This window comes from Chrysemys picta, chromosome 20 (assembly GCF_011386835.1).
Source record: "Chrysemys picta bellii isolate R12L10 chromosome 20, ASM1138683v2, whole genome shotgun sequence".
NCBI lineage: Eukaryota > Metazoa > Chordata > Testudines > Emydidae > Chrysemys > Chrysemys picta.
The window spans coordinates 9,870,099-9,891,670 of record NC_088810.1 but is presented as its reverse complement, the minus strand read 5'-3'; the positions used below and the strand labels follow the sequence as shown (position 1 = coordinate 9,891,670).

The 21,572-nt window shown below is 52.0% G+C and overlaps 1 protein-coding gene across 2 annotated transcripts; it reads right to left on the bottom strand.

Annotated features, from left to right (window-relative positions):
• Positions 1 to 11: 11 nt before the first annotated feature.
• LOC101952485 (synaptophysin-like protein 1) lies at positions 12 to 20,782 on the bottom strand. 2 transcript variants are annotated; one of them, XM_005313613.5, is made up of 6 exons: positions 20,639 to 20,782; positions 19,010 to 19,081; positions 12,644 to 12,762; positions 11,142 to 11,346; positions 6,848 to 7,036; positions 12 to 3,120 (listed from the first exon to the last, which is right to left on the bottom strand). In XM_005313613.5, exons 2-6 carry the CDS (start codon positions 19,076 to 19,078, stop codon positions 2,995 to 2,997), a joined length of 708 nt encoding a protein of 235 aa, XP_005313670.2. In that variant the 5' UTR covers positions 19,079 to 19,081; positions 20,639 to 20,782; the 3' UTR covers positions 12 to 2,994. The 2 variants fall into 2 exon arrangements, with proteins under 2 accessions (XP_005313670.2, XP_065430371.1); XM_065574299.1 differs by lacking the exon at positions 20,639 to 20,782 and adding an exon at positions 19,951 to 20,010.
• Between the last annotated feature and the right edge of the window lie 790 nt (positions 20,783 to 21,572).

Sequence of the window (21,572 nt, the reverse complement as noted above, 5' to 3'; positions counted from 1 at the left end):
GAAAATTCCGCTGAGATAATTGGTTTTTATTATCAAGTCGGTGGCATACAGGACATACATATTTCTTGAACAATTCGTAAGAAAAAGTGTAAATAAAAAAATTAAAAGCCAGGTCCAGCTTCCACCTGTCATGACCTTAAAGCCGAGCTTCGAACCTCGATCGCAGGCAAATACACACCAGTGACGAGAGCAGGGTGAGAGTCCCACGCGCATCTGCATCACAACCGAGCCCACAGGCAAAGTGAAATATTGGATCACAGACATAAGAGCTGGTTGGGAGAGATTTTTCCCTCCGGCATAAATTTTCAAACTTTCAATTCCCTCCCCTCCATCCAAAAGCCAAGATTTCCAAATTCTTCAAGCAATGAATTTCTGGGCGCAACGCTCATTTGAGCTCGCGCCAAACGATTCTGACCTTGGGGTTTTGTCCAATCTCACACACTTATTTCGAAAGAATATGTTGCTTCAAAACAACTAACGAAAATTTTCAAAACGAATAATGAAAAACGTGACCAAACCGGAGATTTTGACGTTTGCAAAACTGCCCTTGGTGTTTTTTTAATCTAAACATTGTGTCCAAAATCGCTACAATTTCGCAAAAAAATTCCATTTGGGGCAAACCGCATTTTCCCACTGAAAACCATTTAGCAGAAAATTTTCCAATCGGCTCTTAATTCAGATAGTCATCCAGTCTGACCTTCTGCATAGCGGATGCTGGAGAATGGCCAGCCCAGATCTGGGGGTCGAACTAGAGCCCCCTTAACTCTGCCCACAAATTTCTGCAAATATGTGACACCAAGCTAATGGGAAAGAACAGGAGTACTTGTGGCACCTTAGAGACTAACAAATTTATTAGAGCATAAGCTTTCGTGGGCTACAACCCACTTCAAGCTTATGCTCTAATAAATTTGTTAGTCTCTAAGGTGCCACAAGTACTCCTGTTCTTTTTGAGGATACAGACTAACACGGCTGCTACTCTGAAACCTGTCCTAATGGGAAAGGGTAGCTAGCAAAGTGAGATTCCCACAGGTCTAAACTGGCACTCACTGTGGAGTTAATCTACGCCGCTTGAGGATCTGCCAAGTTTGCTTCCTTCTATAGTTTTTCCTTGTCTACCAATCAGACTCAAACACAATTAACTTCAGAGATGGATTTCTTGTCTTCTGCTGAGAAGAATGCAGAGAAGGCTTTTGCTCTACAGGGCGTACATCTTGGAAGCAGCCACGTAGCATAAAACAGAGAGAAATGCAAAAGAGATTTTACTTGCAGGCAGAGAGAAGCGGGGCCAGGAGCTCCCTTTCAAATCAGCCAGGTGTGATGTTCAAACTCCAGGGAAAGCGTCTGCTAAAAGTCAGCCCTGGACGGGAAGCCTAGAAGCTAATAGTGGGAGGGGAAATATACAAGAGTGACCGAACCAAAAATAAAAATGCAGTAGCGCTCTCCAAACCTCTGTTTAGATTCATAGAGCGAGGAGAGAATTTTTGAGATCAACAAGTTTTCCTGTCCTGATTTGGGATGAAAAACCCAGATCTCGACAATTTTGGTAAGTTGAAAAATACAGAAAAAATTTCAGTTGGGGTCAAAACATTTCATTTCCATGATTTTAAAAAGTGTTGTTTTGAGGTCAGCTCTTTTGAAGCCCACTTTTACTAAAATTTCAAACCAAAAGTGACGACTCAAAACCCCCAAACCTTTTCATGCTGAAGGTGTGGACAATTTCTAAACTTTCTGCCCTCCGATACATTTTCTGCGTCAGGAGATTCTTCCAAACCCAGAGCGTGGCGTATCTGGCTTGGTTTGGACAAATCTCCCAACTTGAAAAAGTTTCCGTTTCGATGAGTCTGCATTTTGCAGTGGGGAAAAAACGGTTAGTCCAAAAAACTCCCGACCGGCTCTGCCCTGAGCGAGCGAACGCTGAGATTCTGAAGCTCGTCTTTGTAACGAAGAATCGGTTCGGGTCGATGACAGAGGAAGCCTGGTGCTAACGCAGGTTTTCAAACCAAGAGAAGTTGTGTGTGTCATGTACAAAGTGAGAATAGTGTATTTCAAATGCAGCTTCCCTCCCTGCCATGTGCCCCAGATACAAACCGTCCCCCATCAGAGGGGTGTAAAAGACAAAAGGCACTTCTTGAAATGCAGGGCCAGCCACTCAGCTGAGAGAAATCAGCAGCAGTCTGCTGCAATGAACACCTTGATACTGACATGCACGCGCTCTAGATCTGTCCCAATTAGCACAGATCTACTGATTACAGCTGGCCAACAGATCGCTCTCTGTGCCCGTCTGCAACTCAACTGCTCTCTCTGCGATCGGTCACTCGCTGCACCAGTCTGCACGCACCAGCCCTATCTGCAATCAATAGTTCCATGCCAATCCGCTGCCAACTGCGCTATTCGGTTCACCAGAGCGCTGCTGGGTCACGCCAGCCAAGGGCTAGGACCCCAGACCAGGGTTCTCAAACTGGGGGTTACAGCTCCTCAGAGGGTCACGACGTTATTACATGGGGGGTTGCGAGCTGTCAGCCTCCACGCCAAACCCTGCTCCGCCTCCAGCATTTATACTGGTGTTAAATATATACAAAAGTGTTTTGAATTTATAAGGGGGGGGCCGGGGAAATCGCACTCAGTGGGAAAGGGGTCACCAATACAAAAGTTTGAGAACTACTGCCCTAGACACTACAGATATTTTGCCAGGCCACTGTTCTCGCGAAGAAGCTGCCCCTCTCCCTTGCCGACAACCAGGGTAATATTTCAGTAGAATAAAGCAGAAAAAAACCCAAAACAAAACCAACCCACCACCGCCACACCCTGTGAAAGCACCGCTGCCGTCAAAACTCAAAGGCACCTGCTCACAATTGAAAGCCGAGCTGTCTCTGCAATTCCCACCCGCCCCCAGCCGGTTGAAACGGTGACTACACTTAGGACAGATGAACCGCGCTGATGCCAAGTTGAGGCCGAGGGGTCGTGCGTGGCGCTGGTGCGTCCCAGCGGGGCCGTTTACATTCCCGCGGGAGCCGGAGTGCCGCCTGGGGCCGGAGTTTCTGGGGGATTGTGCAAGTTGGTTTCCTTATACACGAACCAAGCGTTGCCTGCCCACAGAATGAGGTTCAGGAAGCCGATAACCTAAGGGGTCCAAAGGAGGGGGGTTAGCTGCAGTATCTAGCTTCCAGGGTCAGCTTCTGGTTCAGCTGGGAGACGCCCCCTCCAGCTCTACATGGAGCATTTCAGCCCACCCAGCTTGACAAGCGCATAGCCCCAGGCCAGAGAACCTTCCCCAGGGAATCCTGCCTGCAGCCCAGATCGGATGGTCGAGCTAGAGTGCCTTAACTCCGCCCCCTTGCATGCATGACCTTTACTCTGCCCCCTTTGTAGATTTCAAACCCAGATCCGGTGGTTGAGCTATGGGTCAATTCCTCTGTGTGACTAAAATTCACTTCTTTCCAATCTGGATCTGTCTGGCTTCATTCCCCAGCTGTCGGCTCCCACTCTGCCTTTGTTGGCTGGATTAATGAGTCCTCTGCTCCCCAAAATCTCCTCCCCACGGAGGTGCTGTCAGACCGGGATTAAATCCCCTCTGAACATTCTCTGGGAGAAACTAAATAGATCAAGCTCCTTCATTTAATAAGTGTTTATTAGATCATTTATTAGCTGTACTATCGTAGCATATGGGACCCCCAGGCATGGCTAAGACTCCTTGCGCCAGGTGCTGTACAAACCAAACAAAACAGTCTCTGCCCCAGACGCCGCCAGTCTATGGGTTTGGTTACATAGGGACAGTCAGGAAAGTTAATCTGAATTAATTGAGGGCTTGTCCACACACAGAGTTACTTCAGAATAGCAGCTCCTAATGAGATTTTTTTCAGTTCACCAGTAATTCAAAAAAGGAGAAAAAACTACTAACGTTTTTCAAAATTGCTGGTGAAACCGAAAAGTCGAAAAAAATGGTGTCGGGCAAACTCACTTCGCTTTAGAAACTCTTTTATTGGGGGACGGATGTTTGGAAACTGAATCTGCTTTTTCTGCCAAAAGACGTTTCATCTGGAAAATTTCACCCACTGCTACTCCTGAATGGTTTCCCCGGTGGCTACCGGTGTGGATTCAGCCAAATCAGGACAAGGCATTCGTACTCCAGAACAACAACATCCACGCATGGAGTTAATCAGGAATAACCAAGGCTTTAAATTCACACCCAGCCTTAATCCAAATTAAATTTCAAGTGTAGACAAGTCCTCACTGGTGTGAATTTAAAGTGAATTAGTTAAACCGCATCGTGGATGCTCTCATTCTGAATTAGAGTGGTCCTAATTGAGTTTAGTTTAAATCACTATGACTTAAGAATGAAGGTGACTTTAATTCAGAATAAGAACATGCATATTTTAACCAGTTCCGAGTTTCCATCAAATCCACAATCTGGTCTCAGACCCACTCTCCGAGATTCATAGATTCTAAGGCCAGAACAAACTCCTGTGATCAGCTAGTCTGGCCTCCTGTCTAACAGAGGCCAGAGATCTTCCCTGAATTAATTTCTGTTTGAACGAGAGCAGATCAGTTAGGAAACCATCCAGCCTTCATTTTAAAAGTGCCAGTGAGGGAGAATCCACCACACTCCCTGGTAAATTGGTCCAAGGGTGAATTACTGTAAATTTTTAACAGTCACACCTTATTTCCAGTCTGTGACTAGCTTCAACTTCCAGCCATTGGATCTAGTTAGACCTTCCTCTGCTAGACTGAAGAGCCATGATCAAGTATTTGTTCCCATGTAGGAACTTAAAGATGAGGATCAAGTCACCACTGAAACCTTCTCTTTGTTAAGAGAAATCGATTGAGCTCCTTGAGTCTATCACTATAAGGGAGGTTTTCCAATCCTTTAATCATTCTTGTGGCTATTCCCTGACCCCTCTGTAACTGATCAACATCCTTCTCGAATGATGGACACCAGATCCAGCCACAGGATTCCAGCAATGGTCGCACCAGTGCCAAACGCAGAGGTAAAATAACTTCTCTTCTCCGGCTCTGAACCCTCTACGAACACCCTACAGGAACCAATCCATTTCAAACTAGAGCTGTCAATTAAATTGCACTTAACTTCAGTGATGCCAGCAAAGCAAATTAACTTGTCTAAAAAAATTTATTGCAATTAATTGCAGTTTTAATCGCACTGTTAAACAATAAGAATAACAATTGAAATTTATTATAAATATTTTTGGATGTTTTTCTACATTTTCAAATACACTGATTTCAATTACAACACAGAATACAAAGTGTACACTGCTCACTTTATATTTTTTTTTATTACAAATATTTGCACTGTAAAAAAGATAAAAGAAATAGTATTTTTCAATTCATCTCATACAAGTACTGTAGTGAGATCTCTTTATAAGTGCAACTTACAAATGTAGATTTTTTTTTTGCTTCATAACTGCACTCAAAAACAAAACTATGTACAAGTTTAGAGCCTACAAGTCCACTCAGTCCTACTTCTTGTTCAGCCAATAGCTAAGACAAACAGGTTTGTTTCTGTTTATGTAATGCTGCCCACTTATTTACAATGTCACTGATCACATGGCACTGTTGTAGGCAGCGTTGCAAGGTATTTATGTGCCAGAAATGCTAAACATTCGTATGCCCCTTCATGCTTCGGCCACCATTCCAGAGGACACGCTTCCATGCTGATGACGCTTGTTAAAAAAAAATGCGTCAATTTAATTTGTGACTGAACTCTTTGGGGGGGAAATTGTATGTCTCCTGTTCTGTGGTTTTAACTGCTTTCTGCCATATATTTCATGCTATAGCAGTCTCAGGTGACGACCCAGCACATGTTGTTCGATTTAAGAACACTCACTGCAGATTTGAGAAAACGCAAAGAAGATACCAATGTGAGATTTCTAAAGATAGCTACAGCACTCGACCCAAGGTTTACGAATCTGAAGTGCCTTCCAAAGTCTGAGGGACGAGGTACAGAACATGCTGTTGGAAGTCTTCAAAGAGCAACGCGCTGATTTGGAAACCACAGGACCTGAATCACCAAAAATCAACCTTCTACTGGTGGCATCTGACTCAGATAATGAAAATGAACATGCGTCGGTCTGCACTGCTTTGGATTGTTATCGAGCAGAGCCCGTCATCAGCATGGACGCATGGCCCTTGGAACAGTGATCAAAGCTTGAAGGGGTATATGAACCTTTAGCACATCTGGCATGTAAATACCTTGCAATGCCAGCTACAACAGTGCCATGCGAACGCCTGCTCTCACTTTCAGGTGACATCGTAAATAAGAAGTGGGCAGCATTACCGTCCATAAATTTAAACAAACTTGTTTGTTTTTGCGATTGGCTGAACAAGAAGTAGGACTGAGTGGACTTGTAGGCACTAAAGTTTTACATTGCACTCAAAAATAAAATAGTTATGTAAAAAAAAAATTCTACATTTGTAAGTTGCACTTTCACGATAAAGAGATTGTATGAGGAACTGAAAAATACTATTTCCTTTCTTTATCTTTTTTACAGTGCAAATATTTGTAATCAAAAATAATATAGTGAGCACTGTACACATTGTATTCTGTGTCGTAATTGAAATCAATATATTTGAAAATGTAGAAAACATCCAAAAATATTTAAATAAATGGTATTTTATTATTGTTTAACAATGCGATTAAAACTGCGATTAATTTTTTTAATTTTTTGACGGCCCTAATTTAAACTCTTAATTTGGATTCACTTCCCTTCGCGTCCCCATGTAGACAAGATCTCCGACCACGGGATCGGTGCCAAGCACACGCCCCTGAGTTTCAAGGGAGGCCCGCCCCGTGTCTCAGCGGCACAGGGGAGGGGAGGGCGCCGGCCAAACGTACCACGGACACGTTGAGGGAGCCCATGCTGCTCACTGCACCGAACAGGCAAGAATCTGGGGCCGAATGGCAGAAAAGTATATCCGACATCATCGCAGGCCCGGTGGATACTTTGATGTCAGTCAGGGCTTTGGCCCAAGCCGAAGTGCTGATCAGCCAGAGAAGCGTGACCACCATGGTGATCACAAAGTCCTGCAGGAGGGGGAGATGGTGGGTCAGGGAGTTACAAGCCGAAGGCCACCAGGAGAGAGAAACACAATGGAGGGGACAGATTCCCAGGCACCTACAATGGACACGCTGAGGCCAACCCTCCGACGGAGCTACGGCCCATTGACCCCAGCTTTGGGTCTAGCCCCACTGGCTTTAATGATGGAAGTGTTATTATACCAGGTGATGGACACACAAGGCCACACCCTCGCACAGCCACTGAACTCACATAAGTGTCGATTCCACCTCGGGGCTTGGGGCCGCTCAGCGGAGATGTGGGCACTGAACAGCCCGGTTGGGGGCCCCCAGTCTCAGTCATGAGGGAGGGTGGGGGGGGGGGGGGTCTGTGAAATGCCTGGCACGTGCCTCCCAAGTGCTTTCAAGAGACTCCGGATTGCGGGTGCCCAACTGGAGATGCCAGGCGGCGAGTCTGGTTTTGACGGGCACTTGGCGTTCTCTGAAATCCCGTCTCCTTTTACCGTGTCACGAGTCGGGCACCCAAAACAATCCAGCCGGCTCTTTGGACTGAGCAGTGCGGAGCCCACGGCATTCTCACAAGCAGCCCAGTAGAGAAGCTGGACCTTCCTCTGTTACACGGGAGGTGGACCCCCCGAGCTACAACATGCAGCCCCGGGTCTAGACTCTGGCTTTAGGCTTGGATTCCCAAAGGATCGCACAAGGCGCTAAATTCCCCCGGCAATCAAGCCACTAGGCTCTAGGCCTGGCCAAAAATGCCACTCATTGCAAACGCTTCATCCGCTCACAAAAGTTCAGGATTAATTTCATCACTTCTCTTCTCTGCAGTACTATTCCTTAGGTGTTTGTGATGGGGCAGCTGCCCCTCACTGGCTAGCAAAGAGTTAATAGCAGCCCTTGGAGCGGCTGCGCAGAACCCAGCCAATCAGAGGAAGGCTTAGAAGCAACCAATCAGGGCCAGCATGGGCCCTATAAGAAGGGCTGCAGGCCAGAGAGGAATCAGTCGCTCCCTGGAGCTTGAGGGAGAAGGACTGGCTGCTTGTGGAGAGAAGTATCTGGGACAGAACAGTGCTGGGCAGGGTCAGGGGAACAAGCGGAGCTCCAGCCTGGCTGGCTCCAACTGTGGCCTTGATACAGGGGCCGAATAGGTGCTGGGGAGGTGGCCCAGGGAAAACGGCCCAGGGAAAGCACGTAGCAGCAGAGGGGAAGGAGAGGCAGTGAGTGGCTGCCAGCTATAAGGTCCCTAGGTCAGGGCCCAGAGTAGCAGGCGGGCCTGCCCCCCCCCCCTCCCCTTTGCCCCACTGGCTGCTGAAGGACTGCAGTTTGCCCGAGCGAGGGGCTGGACTAGGGGCTGCAGTTGGCCACTGCAGCGACAGGCCAGGCCAAGGACTGCCGGTTCCCCCGGAAGGGGGGAGACAACGGAGTTGGGGCAAAGCCGCAGGGCCGTGCCCTGAAGAGGACGCTGCAGTTTGGGAGCGACGTGGGTCCCCACAGACAGCGGAGACGGTGGAGAAGCAGCGACAGTGAGTGAGACACCACAAGGGGAGGGCGCCCTGCTGAGGGACAGAGCTAATTCCTGGAGCAACCACCAGGAAGCGCCACAGTGGTGAGCACAACCCATTAGTGTTATTCTGGTAGCATCCAATGGACCCAGCTGAAATCAGGGCCCTGTTGTGCCAGGTGCTGCCCAGACACACAGCGAGAGAGAGTCTCTGCCCCAGAGAACTTACAACGTACACAGACAATGGAATGATCACTATCTCCATGTTACAGATGGGGAAACTGAGGCACGGACTCACCCAAGCCCTGTCCAAGGCTCTTGAACCCAGGTCTCCTGCCTTCCAGTTGGATCTAACTGCTAGCTCACCCCTCCTTGCTAAGGGAAGCTGTTCCTGGCAAACCCTGATTTCGCTGCAACTTTAGCTGCATTAGAGAATGCTGGGGGGGGAAAGGGGGACAGTGCCCCACAGATCTTGTTGCGCCCTCCCCATTCTGGGGACACATCCCCAGAGCTCTGATACAATCAGGATTTTCCCTCCGCCCTCCTCCTCCCACAACCCCCTCACCCCACGCTTGGAAGCTGGGGTTTGCCAATTACTCTTGAATAACGTATCCGGGCAAGCAGATCAGCACCAATGTGGGACCAGCAGGAGATGCCCGGGCACTTACCGCATTTCCCAGCCCTCCGGGGAGGCGGCGCAGCAGGGAGAGAAGAGAAAAGGGGCAACTGTTTATCAAGTTACAATAATCCTCTCCCGCTCGCGACCCCTCTGCCGTCCAGAGCCAGGGGCTTTGATTCACACGCCAGCACGGAGCCAGGGCACTGTGCCAAAGATTGGGTCTCACGGCTCTTAATTAGAGCCAGGATCCAGCCAGCGGGTGAGCCAGGAATTACACAGATCACCGCAAGAACAACTGGGCGGAGCCTTCGCTGGTGTGAATCGCCACAGATCCACTGGACTAAATGGAGTGACGGCCGATTGACCCCCAGCTGGGATCTGGCCCCATTGACTCCAATGGAGCTACGGCCCATTGACGGAAGCATGGTGTTTTGGGAAAACAAAAATTGCTGAAAAGTGTCATCAGAAAACAAAACCCGTCAAGCAGAACGTTTTAAAAGGCCAAGGCAAAAGGGAAAAACCAAAGGCAGATTTTCTCCAACGAAGCAAAAAACGTTCTTGTGCTGTAACTCGACCTCAGAAAGCCAAGATGTGTATTGCACAAAACCCTTTTCATTGCAATTAGCCTGTTGTTTTTCCTCTTTTTAAGGGGAAAAATGGTTTTAAAAAGAGGAGGTGGTTTGAGCATTGGCCTGCTAAACCCAGGGTTGTGAGTTCAATCCTTAAGGGGGCCATTTAGGGATTGGGGGGGAATTGGGGATTGGTCCTGCTTTGAGCAGGGGGTTGGACTAGATGACCTCCTGAGGTCCCTTCCAACCCTGATAGTCTAGGATTCTAAAACGGGAGGTTTCCCCACTAAAAAAAAAAAAAAATACAAAAAATGTAGCTGAACAGCAAGAAAATTTTGATCAAAGATTTTCCCATGAAAGTTTCCACACTGGCCAATAAAAAGAGTTTGTTAATCTTTTTGTGGTCCCAAAAAACCTGGCAATGCCAAGATTCTGAGCAGATCTGTGGAGCGCTTGGAGATCTAGGTTACAGGACACTCCTGGCTTAAGAGTAGAGCTCACTGAAAATTCTTTGTTATAGCTGCTTTTTGACAGAAAATTGTTGTTTCAACCAAAATATTATTTGTAACATACGTCGTCTTCTCACGGAGAATTTCAACTTTTCAGTGAAAATTGTTTGTCCGAAAACTGAAACGTTTCGATTCAAAATGACATAGTGGTACACCATGGCAACGGTAGTTCTGAATACCTCGTGAGCCAATTTTTCTCTATGGGCTGGGCTTTCTGGTTGGACCATATTTCCCATGATGCACCACTTCCTCGCCTCTTGCTGATCCATTATGGTGCATGATGGGAGTTGTAGTTCGGGTATCTCATTTTTATTCTCTTCTCTTGCCTGGACACTCTGGCTGGACTACATCTCCTACAATGTGCCACTCTTCCCCCTTTGGGCGGGTTGTGTCATAGGAATCTCTGGACATGGTACATCATGGGAGCCTGAGAGCCTGGACCATAGAGAAGAATGAGAGCACAGGGCACCCAGGACAACTACTCTCATGAGGCATTGCAGCCACAGACACCCATGACACAACCCCTCTCCTGAACATGAGAGGAAGGGTGCATCCTGGCCCACGGAGAACTGAACACGAAGCACCCAGGACTACAACTCCCATAATGCACCACAGTGACTCAGCAAGAGAGGTGGAGTGGTGCATCATGGGAGATGTAGTCCAGCTAAAGAGCCCAACCCATAGGGGAGAATGGGAACCCGAGGCAATCAGGACTACAGCTCTCATGAGGCACCGCAATGTCATTTTGAATCCAAACATTCCAGGTTTCAGTGAAATGTCAATTTTTTCCCACCACGAAAACGAATAAAGATTTCAATTTTTGTCTAAATTCTCCACAGGAGATTCCCCCTCCGCCCCACTGCTCCCAATTTCCCTCCCAGCCCCCATTAAGAGCAAAAGGTTACATGTCACTTACGATCATGGGCAGCTTGCCAGCGCCACGGTAAAGATGCAGATACCCCACGTACAGCACCAGCGCCGCCATGCAGTAGAGGAAGACCAAGACGGCGAAGGTGACGAAGAACTGGGCCGAGGAGGAGAAGTCGCCCACGAGGTGGGTCGGGTGCCATGTGTTGTTACATTTTTTTGAATCCAGGTCTTTGAATAACACAGTGTTCAGCCTGCCAGCGGAGACAAGAGAAGTTTGAAGCGTTTCACTTTGACACCAGCAAGACGAAGTGCTGGACCTCTGGGGCGAAAGATCCACATCTACCCACCCGCTCTGCCCTCCTGCATAGCCCAGGCCGTAGAAACTCCTCCAGGATCCCTGGTTCTAGTCCAGATCTGGGAGTTGAATGCCCTTAACTCCACCCCTTGCATGCATCCCCTCAATTCTGCCCTTTCATAGATTTCAAGTCCCTATCTGATAGGGCAGCTTTTAAAGAGATGTCAGATCTCGATGGAAAGACTCCAAGGGATTTAGAATCGGCCCCATCCCTGGGGCAGTCGTTCCAAGGGTCAATTCTCCTTGTTAAGAATTTGCCTCCTTATTTCCAGTCTGGCTTCATCCCCCATGCGTCAGTTCTCGCTCTGCCTTTGTCAGATGGATTAAAGAGCCCTCTGCTCCCCAAAATCTCCTCCCCAGGGAGGTACTGACAGACCGGTTTCAAGTCCCCTCTGAATCTTCTCTGGGAGAAACTCACTAGATCCAGCTCCTTTAATGTCTTGCTCTCAGTCAGGTTTTCCAGCCCTCAGCTTGTTCCCGTCGCTCTTCTCTGACCCCTCCCTGATTTCCCAATGTCCTGTTTGACAGGCGGCCCCCCAGAGCTGGACGCAGTCTCAAGTCATTGTCTCTCCAATGCCGTACTGGGACTTCACCCCCCCACCACTACCACCACCCTTTAGATCCAACCGGACACTGTGCATCTTGTGATAGTTGGGGCTTTTCCTTTCCTTCCATCTCCAGCTCCCGGAGTCATGGCATTTCTGGGAGAATCTCTATTAAAATGACTTATCTTCAGAGTTGGGGCAGGGGGATGGGAAACGAGCCCCCTAGAAGCTAAAAAACCGGAGGGGAACAGACCTAGCCTGACGCTGGTTGCTTGTTTAAAAACAACCTGTGATGTTTAAGCCAGTCCCAGGGTGTTTTGTTCCCAGGGGCTGGGAGAATGCAGAGGAGGAGGAGGAAGCAAGGGTCATGTGGGAATGATTCATTGATTCTAAGGTCAGAAGGGCCCACCGTGATCAGCCAGCCAGCCCTTCTACGTCACACTAGCCAGAGAATGTCCCTGAATTAATTCCTGTGAACACCGTCCTCCCGGAACTGCAGCCACCAGGACTGGACCATGGGATTGCAGCAGTGGTTGCAGGTATAACCACCTCTCTGCTCCGCGTCTCGGGATCGCGTTAGCCCCGCTGGCCACCGCATCCCGTCACGAGCACAGATTCAGCCGATTGTCCGCCCAGGGCTACACTCACCGGAACGGATAGCCAAAAGCCGCTTCAAGGGTCTCATTTTTAGTGTCCAAACAGCTGACTTTAATGGAGGTATGGCCACTGTACCCTCCACAGGTGGCGAAAGCAAAGATGGAAAAAATCTAGAGACACGGAGAGACACAGCATTAGAGTCGTAGATTTCAAGTCTGGAATTTGTGCCCATCCAACCTGCCCTCCTGCAGAGCCCAGGCCAGAGAACCGCCCCCAGGGATTCCAGCGTCCAGCCCCTATCTGGGGGTTGAGCTAACCCCGATCTTTTCGACGCCCCAACTCCATTTCAAGCTCAGCACATGCACTCCAGCCAGTGTCAGAAGGGTCCCGTTAAGGAACGCCAGCGGTGCACACAATTCGCATCAGCTGATCCCAGCACTCTCCGCTGGCATTCGCCCAGCAGAACAGCAGCTGGGTTGGCATGCGCCACTAACTCTCAGCACGATTCTGATCGTAACAGGGTCAATTTTCTGCTGCCACCTGGCCCATTAAAAACGGTTCTAATGAAAATTGAAAGCAGAAGAGGCCAGATCGTGAGCTAGGGTAAACTGACTCCAATGGGGATCTGGCTCCATTGGCAGTCTGGGCCAAGGACCACACCACTTTCTGTTGGCACAGCTAACTGGAGACGAAACACCTCTCTCAACACCCCTCCCGGCTTCCGCAGACCTTGCCAGAGTCTGGGAATAATCCCTCGCCTTCATGTGCTCTCCATGCACAGATCTCAAATGGTTGTGGCAAGGAACATGCACAACGTTATCACCAATGGGGAAACTGAGGCACAGAATGTCACCGTGACTTGCAGGTCACTCAGCAGACCACAGCTGGGACAGCGCCCCTCCTCTTTAACAGCTGCTAACGTCCGGAGCTATTGCCCATTCCCTGTGCCCATTCACAAGCTAAACACAAACAAGAGGTTGAAGTTAACACACAGCTTGAGTTCCACTTCTGTCACTCTTGTTTCCCAAGGGACTTACACTGACTGGAATATTTTCATCAACGCATTTTTCCTCCCCATGGAAAATGACATTTCTACTAAGAAGGAAATTTTAATGATTCACAGATTCCAAGGACGGAAGAGACCATTGTGATCATCTTGTGTGACCTCCTGTGTAACACAGGTCAGAGAGCTGCCCCACGATAATTCCTAGAGCAGAGCTTTTAGAAAAACCTCTCTCCCTTCCAGACTGGACCATCCCTCCTAAAGCAAGGTGCAAAGAGATCCCTGATCTCGGTCATATGGGGGGGCGGAGGGGGCTGTGCAGCGCCTGGCACGACAGGGGCCCTGATCTTGGTCAGGGGTGGGATGGGGGCAGGGAATCTGTGTGGCACCTGGTATGAGGGGGTGCCCGATTTCAGTCAGGGACAGTCTGTGCCGCGTCTCGGAGAGGGATAGTTCAGTGGTTTGAGCATTGGCCTGCTAAACCCAGGGTTGTGTGTTCAATCCTTGAGGGGGCCATTTAGGGATCTGGGGCAAAAATCTGTCTGGGGATTGGTCCTGCTTTGAGTAGGGGGTTGGACTAGATACCTTCTGAGATCCCTTCCAACCCTGATATTCTATGATCTCGGTTGGAGGGCGGAAAATCTGTGTGGCACCCAGCGTGATATTATCCCTGATCTCAGTCGAGGGGGTGTGTGTCTGTGTGGCACCCAGGGGGAAGGGGTCCCCCATCCCGGTCAGGATCACTGTGGCACCGAGTACACCGGGGGACGACCTAGCTGCTGGCATCGAAATAATAATTCTCGCTTAAAGCCTCCAGCCGGGCCGCAGATCTCTGAGCCTTGCAGTGAATTCCACAGAACAGGCACGTCTCTCTGTAGTCACTGCACTCAGCTTCCCTTGCTCCCAGTCAGGCCCGGCGTCGGTGGGGTACTGGCCAGCTTAGTTCCCCCCCCCCCACCCCGCCCTGGGCACCATCGGCACATGGTGCCAGCAGCTCCAGTTCTGCAAGGTTTCTTAAGGAGGAATCACTCCGAGCGGGACAATGTCCAAAACTCCCCTGTGCTCACGCAGCCCGGATTTGGAATCTGCCGCTCCTCTAGTTACTAAACCTGGCCGTGACCTTCAAGGCCTGGAGCCAGATCCCCTGGCTGACAATTCGTTCACTTGTATTGCGTTATTCTGCCACTACGGAGTGTCTGCCAGCTGTACAGGCAGGGGGTCGAATGGCCAAAAAAGGTTTTCCTGGGGAAAGTTTGCAAATTTTTCCTAGGGTGTGTTTTCTTTTTTTTTTTTTAATCTTCAAAATTTCCCGGGAGAATCTGGCTGTTTTTTCAGCTCCACATGGTTCCATTGTGGAGCACGGGTTGTGGTAACATGTTCGTATTTTGTTAAAAATCCAACTAAATAAACACGGAGGGTTTTCGTTTTCAAAAAACGGTGTTATTGAAAATGTTCCTGAGATCGGTATTTCCAAGACTCCAACCCCAATTCAACTCCAACTGGAATTAACAAACAAATCTGATTTCCCCCATCCTCAAACGTTTTGTTAACTGAAAAAATGAAAAGTTAAATCTCAAAGTGCAAATTTTCAGCTAAACCAAAAAATGTTTTCCTGAGAGCAGTTTTTGATAAAAAATGGTTCTGAAAAGTAAAACTCAATTTTTAAAAACAAAACCAGAGCATTTTTAGTGCAAACTGAAGTCTTCACCCCAAACTGCAAATTTTAACGTAAAAGTGTGGGGTTTTTTAACTAATGTTTACTGAGAATGGATTTCAATTCAAAATTTTGATTTTAGAAAACTTGAACTTAACTTTTAAACCAAACCATAATGTTTTTACTGGAAAAAAATTTTGTAGCCTACAACTGACCATTTTTGTGACACACTTTTATGGGGGAAGTTATCAATGTTTTTCTGATTTGTGATCAAAATAAACTTGCCCTTTTCCACAGCGGTGAGAGTAATTACCCATTGGAACACGTCGCCAGTCTGGAAGGGAGAGAGGCTGCGCTGGGCACGGCAGGTGGGCATCACAGGGGGCTCAGAATGAGGTAAAGCACAAGGCTAGTGCGTTCTCATCACGTTAGGGCTGGGGAGGTGGAGGGGGGGGGGGGGGAGAGCCCAGCAGACCCACAATCTCTTCCCCCACTCCTCCCAGACAGACCAGCCCCGCCACGCCCCCAGCAGCGTTGAGGAAGCAGCCACAAGAAGCCGGCTGCCTGCGTCGGCGCTGCAAACCCAGATCACATCCCCACCGGGCCACTGGTCCTGCCCCACGCGGCAAAGGATGGAAACGCAACGCTGTGTCTGCCCCGGCCGCAGGATAACGGAGACGCGCTCACGGTCAATGCCCCGCTCTGAGGATTGAGATGAAGCGGCCAAATTTGCAAATCTTCCATTGGGAAAAAGAAGGGGATGAAAACAGTCAAAACGGCAGATTTTCCAATGAATAAAAACTGGGCGAAACAGTAAAATTTGCAGGGGGGCAGATGACATGGCATAGACTTTCTGTGGGCATGGTTTTGAACTGTGCCCAGAGATGCCAGCACGCCGTACCCTCAGCAGCTAGCACCAATTAGCCGGGTGAGGTATCAATCTAGGTATCGATCTGGCTTTTGTCTAATTGTCAAAAATCCCCCCAAGGACAGGGACGGGTCTCCCTTCTCTGCGTTTGTACAGCGCCTAGCACCACAACCGCAGTACAGCTCATAACCCTACGTCGCAGCTGGGGAAACTGAGGCACGGGACAGATGAAACTATTTGCCCCAGGCCGGGGGGGCGGGGGAGAGAGAGCCAGGATTTGACCCACGATCTCCGCACATCCCACTGCGCCGCTCTGCTACAAGTGGCTGGGCCCAGGCAGAGGGAGTGGCCACGTGCCCAGTGATGGGTACGCAGGTGGGGTGGGTGCAAAGAAGAAAGGGCTGCTTATGTTTTTCAATCAGCAAAATGACAACTCTGCTGTCTCTGGCAACATTCTCGCAAACCTCTTGCTCCTGGGGGGCTTTTCGTAAATCTCCAGCTCCTGGAGTCAGGACACAATCCCAGCTTTCGCCTTGAAACTCAGGCTTCCAGCTTTGGGGAGCTAATCTGGCGAACGTGGCCACTCCAGGTCAGAAACGGGTGGCAAAGATTCAGCCTCCCCAACTACAAAACACAAGCGTTGTTGTTTGTTTTTAAATCTCGTGATTTTTTTACCCCAACCTTGGGATTTTGGCGGGGCTGACTTGGGATTGGACACAGCTGGCGCTGCTCGGCGAGCCCTGGCTTTTTTTCCCCTTCCCCAGGTCCTTTTAAAGGCCACCGACAAGGGGTGACAGGAGCATGCCTTCGATTCAACTTTTCAACACCATTCAGGAGAAAATGTTTTCCCGTTCCTCCTGGCTGTCCAGCAACAGCCGTTTTCCCAATGCTGCAGGAGAAAGAAAGCGAAACTAAAGCCAACTTTCCCTCTGATGGCACGAGGGCGGAAAATAACCCCGGAGAAACAGCGATGAAAACTACAACAGAGGCTGGCAGATGTGGGAGTATAGATAAAACTCCCAGGGGTGGCTGGCATCAGCTGATTCGAGATCGGGGCTATAAAACTGCAGTGTACACGTGCAGGCTCAGGCTAGACATGGGCTCCGGGGGGACAAGTGTCTTTGTGTTCCAGGTCTGTACAGCACCTAGCGCAACAGGGATTTGATCTCGGCTTGGGGAACCTATCAGCTTGGTCTGGGTTTTGCTAACTTCTGTCTGGGTCCAAACCTAGCAGGCCCAGGGCGCAGTGTTGCAATTAGCCGATCGTAGCAGCCCTGAGGCTGGCACGGTTGCAGCTAGCCTCCACTGTCTGCCATTCTCTCTCAATGCCCAGCGCCGGGAGCCATCGTGGGTCACCAGGAGAATGGGTTTCAATTCTCACCCTCACGGCATGGGGGGCAACAACTGGGGACCCAGGAAAGGGCTCGGAGGCCAACAGGCAAATCAACCGGATTTGGTCACAATCGCGCAACCTCCCAAGGCTTTTTTTTTTTTTTAAACACTCAGGATTAGGCAAACGGAGGAGGGAAGATTGAATAACGGCCCTCTCCACACATTCTCAAGAGCTGGGACTAGAACCCAAGAGTCCAGGCTCCCAGTCCTTATCTGGGGGTCGAGCTAGACCTCCAGATCCAGGCTGCCAGGCAAATGACCGCAGTGGTGGAAGGGCCCAGCTGCTCCCTGCCACCAGCCCTGGCGCTGCCCTTCCCACCAAGCCCCCGGCCATCCCCTTGGAGAACTCTGTTTCATTAACATCCAATATTACCAAACCACCGGAAACCCACAAACGGACGCAACTTCCCCTACAGCGTCAGGGCCTCCTCTCTGTGGTCCCCTCCCAGGATGACACTGGTGGAAGTGCACCAGGATAGGGTGGCATGGCCAGCAGACAAGGAGCTGGAGTGGGAGGCAGGATGGCTGGGTTCTCTGCCCAGCTCTGGGAAGAAAGTCCATCCCCCTCACACAAGCACTGGCCGTGCGCAGACCTGATGTAAGTGCCAGTGCATGGGGGAGTCAGCCGAACAACCTGGGGGTGCTGAGAGAGATCACCTAGGGGTCAAAATATGGGCTAGTGGGTGGGGACAGGTGGGGCTGGGTGCCTGGGCTCATGGGTTCTTTCCCCAGCTCTGGGAGGGGAGTGGGGTCTAATGGTTAGAGGAGGGGGGCTGGGAGACAGAACTCCTGGGTTCTATCCCTTGCTCTGCCACTCCCTTTTTCTTGCTGTGCCTCAGTTTCCCCGCCCACTCTTTGTCTATTCACAGTGGAAACTCTTTGGGGCAGGGACTGTTTCTGGCTGTGTGTCTGTGCAGCGCCTGGCACAACAGGGTCCTGATCTCAGCTGGGGCAGGGCCTGTCTCTCGCTGTGTGTCTGGGCAGCACCCGGCACAACGGGGCCCTAATCTCATCTCACAGCGATGTGCCCTGGGTTACACAGGGGTTTATACCCCAAAACCAGGATGCACCAGAAATCGGCTCATAGAAAGATCTGTCACTGGCCAGATCAGGAAACGCCCTCATGAGCCATTAGCCCTGGGGCCCGATCCACTGGTGTCCACGGGCCAGAGCCCCCTTGGAGTCAGGGGGCACTGGGGTACTGGGCAGGGGGTGGGACCAGTCCAGAGCAGCAGCCGTTTCTCCCACTTCTCCCCACCACCCCTCGGATACCCCCCAACCCCTTGCCTTCCCCATTCCCTTATCCCACCCATGTACCCCAACTGCTCCACCCAGCCCCCCACACAGCTGGCCCTCGGCCCCCCAACTCCAACCCCCCTGCCAGGCCTCCTCACCTCCAGCCCTTCCCCCAACCACTAGCACCCCCACCCCTCCCCATGCACCCCGTCCCTGCCAGCACCCAGCCCATTGTCCCCCCCCCACACACACACACACACTCACCCACTCCAGGATCTTGATGAACCCCAGCGGCTCCTTCAGAGGGCCCAGGTTGAACTGGAGGCCGGACATTTTCTGGGGAGAGGGCAGAGGAGGCATCAGGAGAGAGGGGGCGGGGGGGAGCGGAAGTTTGCAATGGGAGGGGCTCGGGGGGAGGAGAGGTTGCAATGGGAGGGGGGCAGGCGGGTTCCTGGGGGGAGGGGGGTCCCTGGCGGGAGTTTGCAATGGGTGGGGACGGGGGGAGAGGTTGCAATGGGAGGGGGGCAGGCGGGTTCCTGGGGGGAGGGGGGTCCCTGGTGGGAGTTTGCAATGGGTGGGGACGGGGGGGGGGGAGAGGTTGCAATGGGAGGGGGGCAGGCGGGTTCCTGGGGGGCGGGGGTTCCCGGGCGGGACTTTGCAATGGGTGGGGGCGGGGGGGAGAGGTTGCAATGGGAGGGGGCAGGCGGGTTCCTGAAGGGCGGGGGGGTCCCTGACGGGAGTTTGCAATGGGTGGGGGCGGGGGAGAGAGGTTGCAATGGGAGGGGGCAGGCGGGTTCCTGAAGGGCGGGGGGGTCCCTGACGGGAGTTTGCAATGGGTGGGGGCGGGGGAGAGAGGTTGCAATGGGAGGGGGCAGGCGGGTTCCTGAAGGGCGGGGGGGGTCCCTGACGGGAGTTTGCAATGGGTGGGGGCGGGGGAGAGAGGTTGCAATGGGAGGGGGGCAGGCGGGTTCCTGAAGGGCGGGGGGGGTCCCTGACGGGACTTTGCAATGGGTGGGGGCGGGGGAGAGAGGTTGCAATGGGAGGGGGGCAGGCGGGTTCCTGGGGGGCGGGGGTTCCCGGGCGGGAGTTTGCAATGGGTGGGGACGGGGGGAGAGGTTGCAATGGGAGGGGGGCAGGCGGGTTCCCTGGGGGGAGGGGCGGGGAAGCTCGCAAAGGACGGGAGCGGGGGGGGCCGCAGCGCCTACCTGGCTCACGCGCTCCATGCCCCGGATGCAGGCGCGCGCTGACCTCACCAATCTCCACCCGCCCCCGGGGGGGGCCGCAGCGCCTACCTGGCTCACGCGCTCCATGCCCCGGATGCAGGCGCGCGCTGACCTCACCAATCTCCACCCGCCCCTCCACGTCAGGCCCCCACCCCCCCGGCCTCTAGCTGAGCTAATGAGCTCATTTGCATACCCCTCCTTGCAGGGCCGGAGCCCCCGGCTGCTGGGTGCGGCGCCCTGGAAGGGTCCCACTGCAGTGGGGCAGCCCCCCCCACCCCATCGCGGGGTCCTGCTCGCCCCCCCCCAAGTAGCTCTGCCCCCCCCCGGCTCCGGGGGGACCCATGTCTGCCCCTCCCCCCCGGCCAGCTGCATTGCCCAGCCGGCCTGGCACCCCTCGGCCCATCGGGGTCCTGCCTGCCCCAGATCCCCCCCACTCCGCTAGGTGTCGATGGCCAAGGCCGGGGGGTGTTCTCGGGGGGGTTCAGCCGGTCCCTTCACGCCCCAGTTGTTCCGCCCCTGGCAGCCTGGCCCCCCCGCGCGGATTTCATCCGGCCGCCCCCGCTGGGGAGCAATCCCGAGGCCAGGAACAATAGTACAGAAAATTCCCACTGCATCCCAGCTGGGCGGGGCAGGGCAGCCGGGCTGAGATCCCCCTGCAGGGGGGGCATACCTGGGGGCAGAGGGGAGACGAAGCCGCTACGCAGTCCTAAGGGGGCAACTGCCCCCAGTGTGACCAACCCAGCGATGCTGCCTGAGTCTGCAGAGAGCCTGAGCCCCTCGCTGGGAGAGGGGCAAGTTCCCCAAGCCCCCACATAGCCCAGGCCAACCCCAGACTCCAGAGCTGCACCATGGTCATTTGAACAGTTGGACACTATTATGTCTCGGGTGGGAGGAGCTTATTTAGTGGGTGGCGCTTAGAAGAGCCCCATCTCCTTTTCTCATCCCCCTCCCCTGCCGGATCAGGCTGTGTCTGCCCAAACAGAGGGGAAATCTCTCCTCCCTCCTCCTAGTCATACATCCCGCCACCTCTCTCCCCGGAAGGAATTCCATGGGACAGCGCCTTTCAGCCAGTGCCAGAGCCAAGGGTCAGTTGGTGTAGCATAGGGGCTTCTCTGCCCCCCCCATTCCCATAGCAGCTGAGCCCCTCACGCTCTTTAACAACCTCCCCAGGAGGAAGGACAGGGCTCTTGTCCCCTTGGTACAGATGGGGAAACTGAGGCATGGAGTTGGGCCTAAGGTCATCCAGGGAGTGTGTGACAGAGCAGGGAATTGAATCCAGGCTTGCTAAGGCCCAGGCCGTTGCACTAACCACTGGGCCGTCCTACCTCTTAGCAAAAGGCTCTTTGTTTTTCCTTTCTACACCCCACTCCAGCCCAGCCCCAAATGCCATTTCATCGAAATTTACTGCTGGTGGAAAAACGCTCTGTCGGGAAGCACCTGGCCACCTTCACTTCATAGCCTTCAAACCTCTGCAGGCCCGGCGTGTGCTGAGCACACCTGAGCCCCGCTAAAGTTCTTGGAGGTGTCAGCCGCTTGCCGGGGTAGGGGTAATGACGTAGCCCGAGAACCCCAGGGTCTGCCTCTCGCTGATCCCCTCAATAACT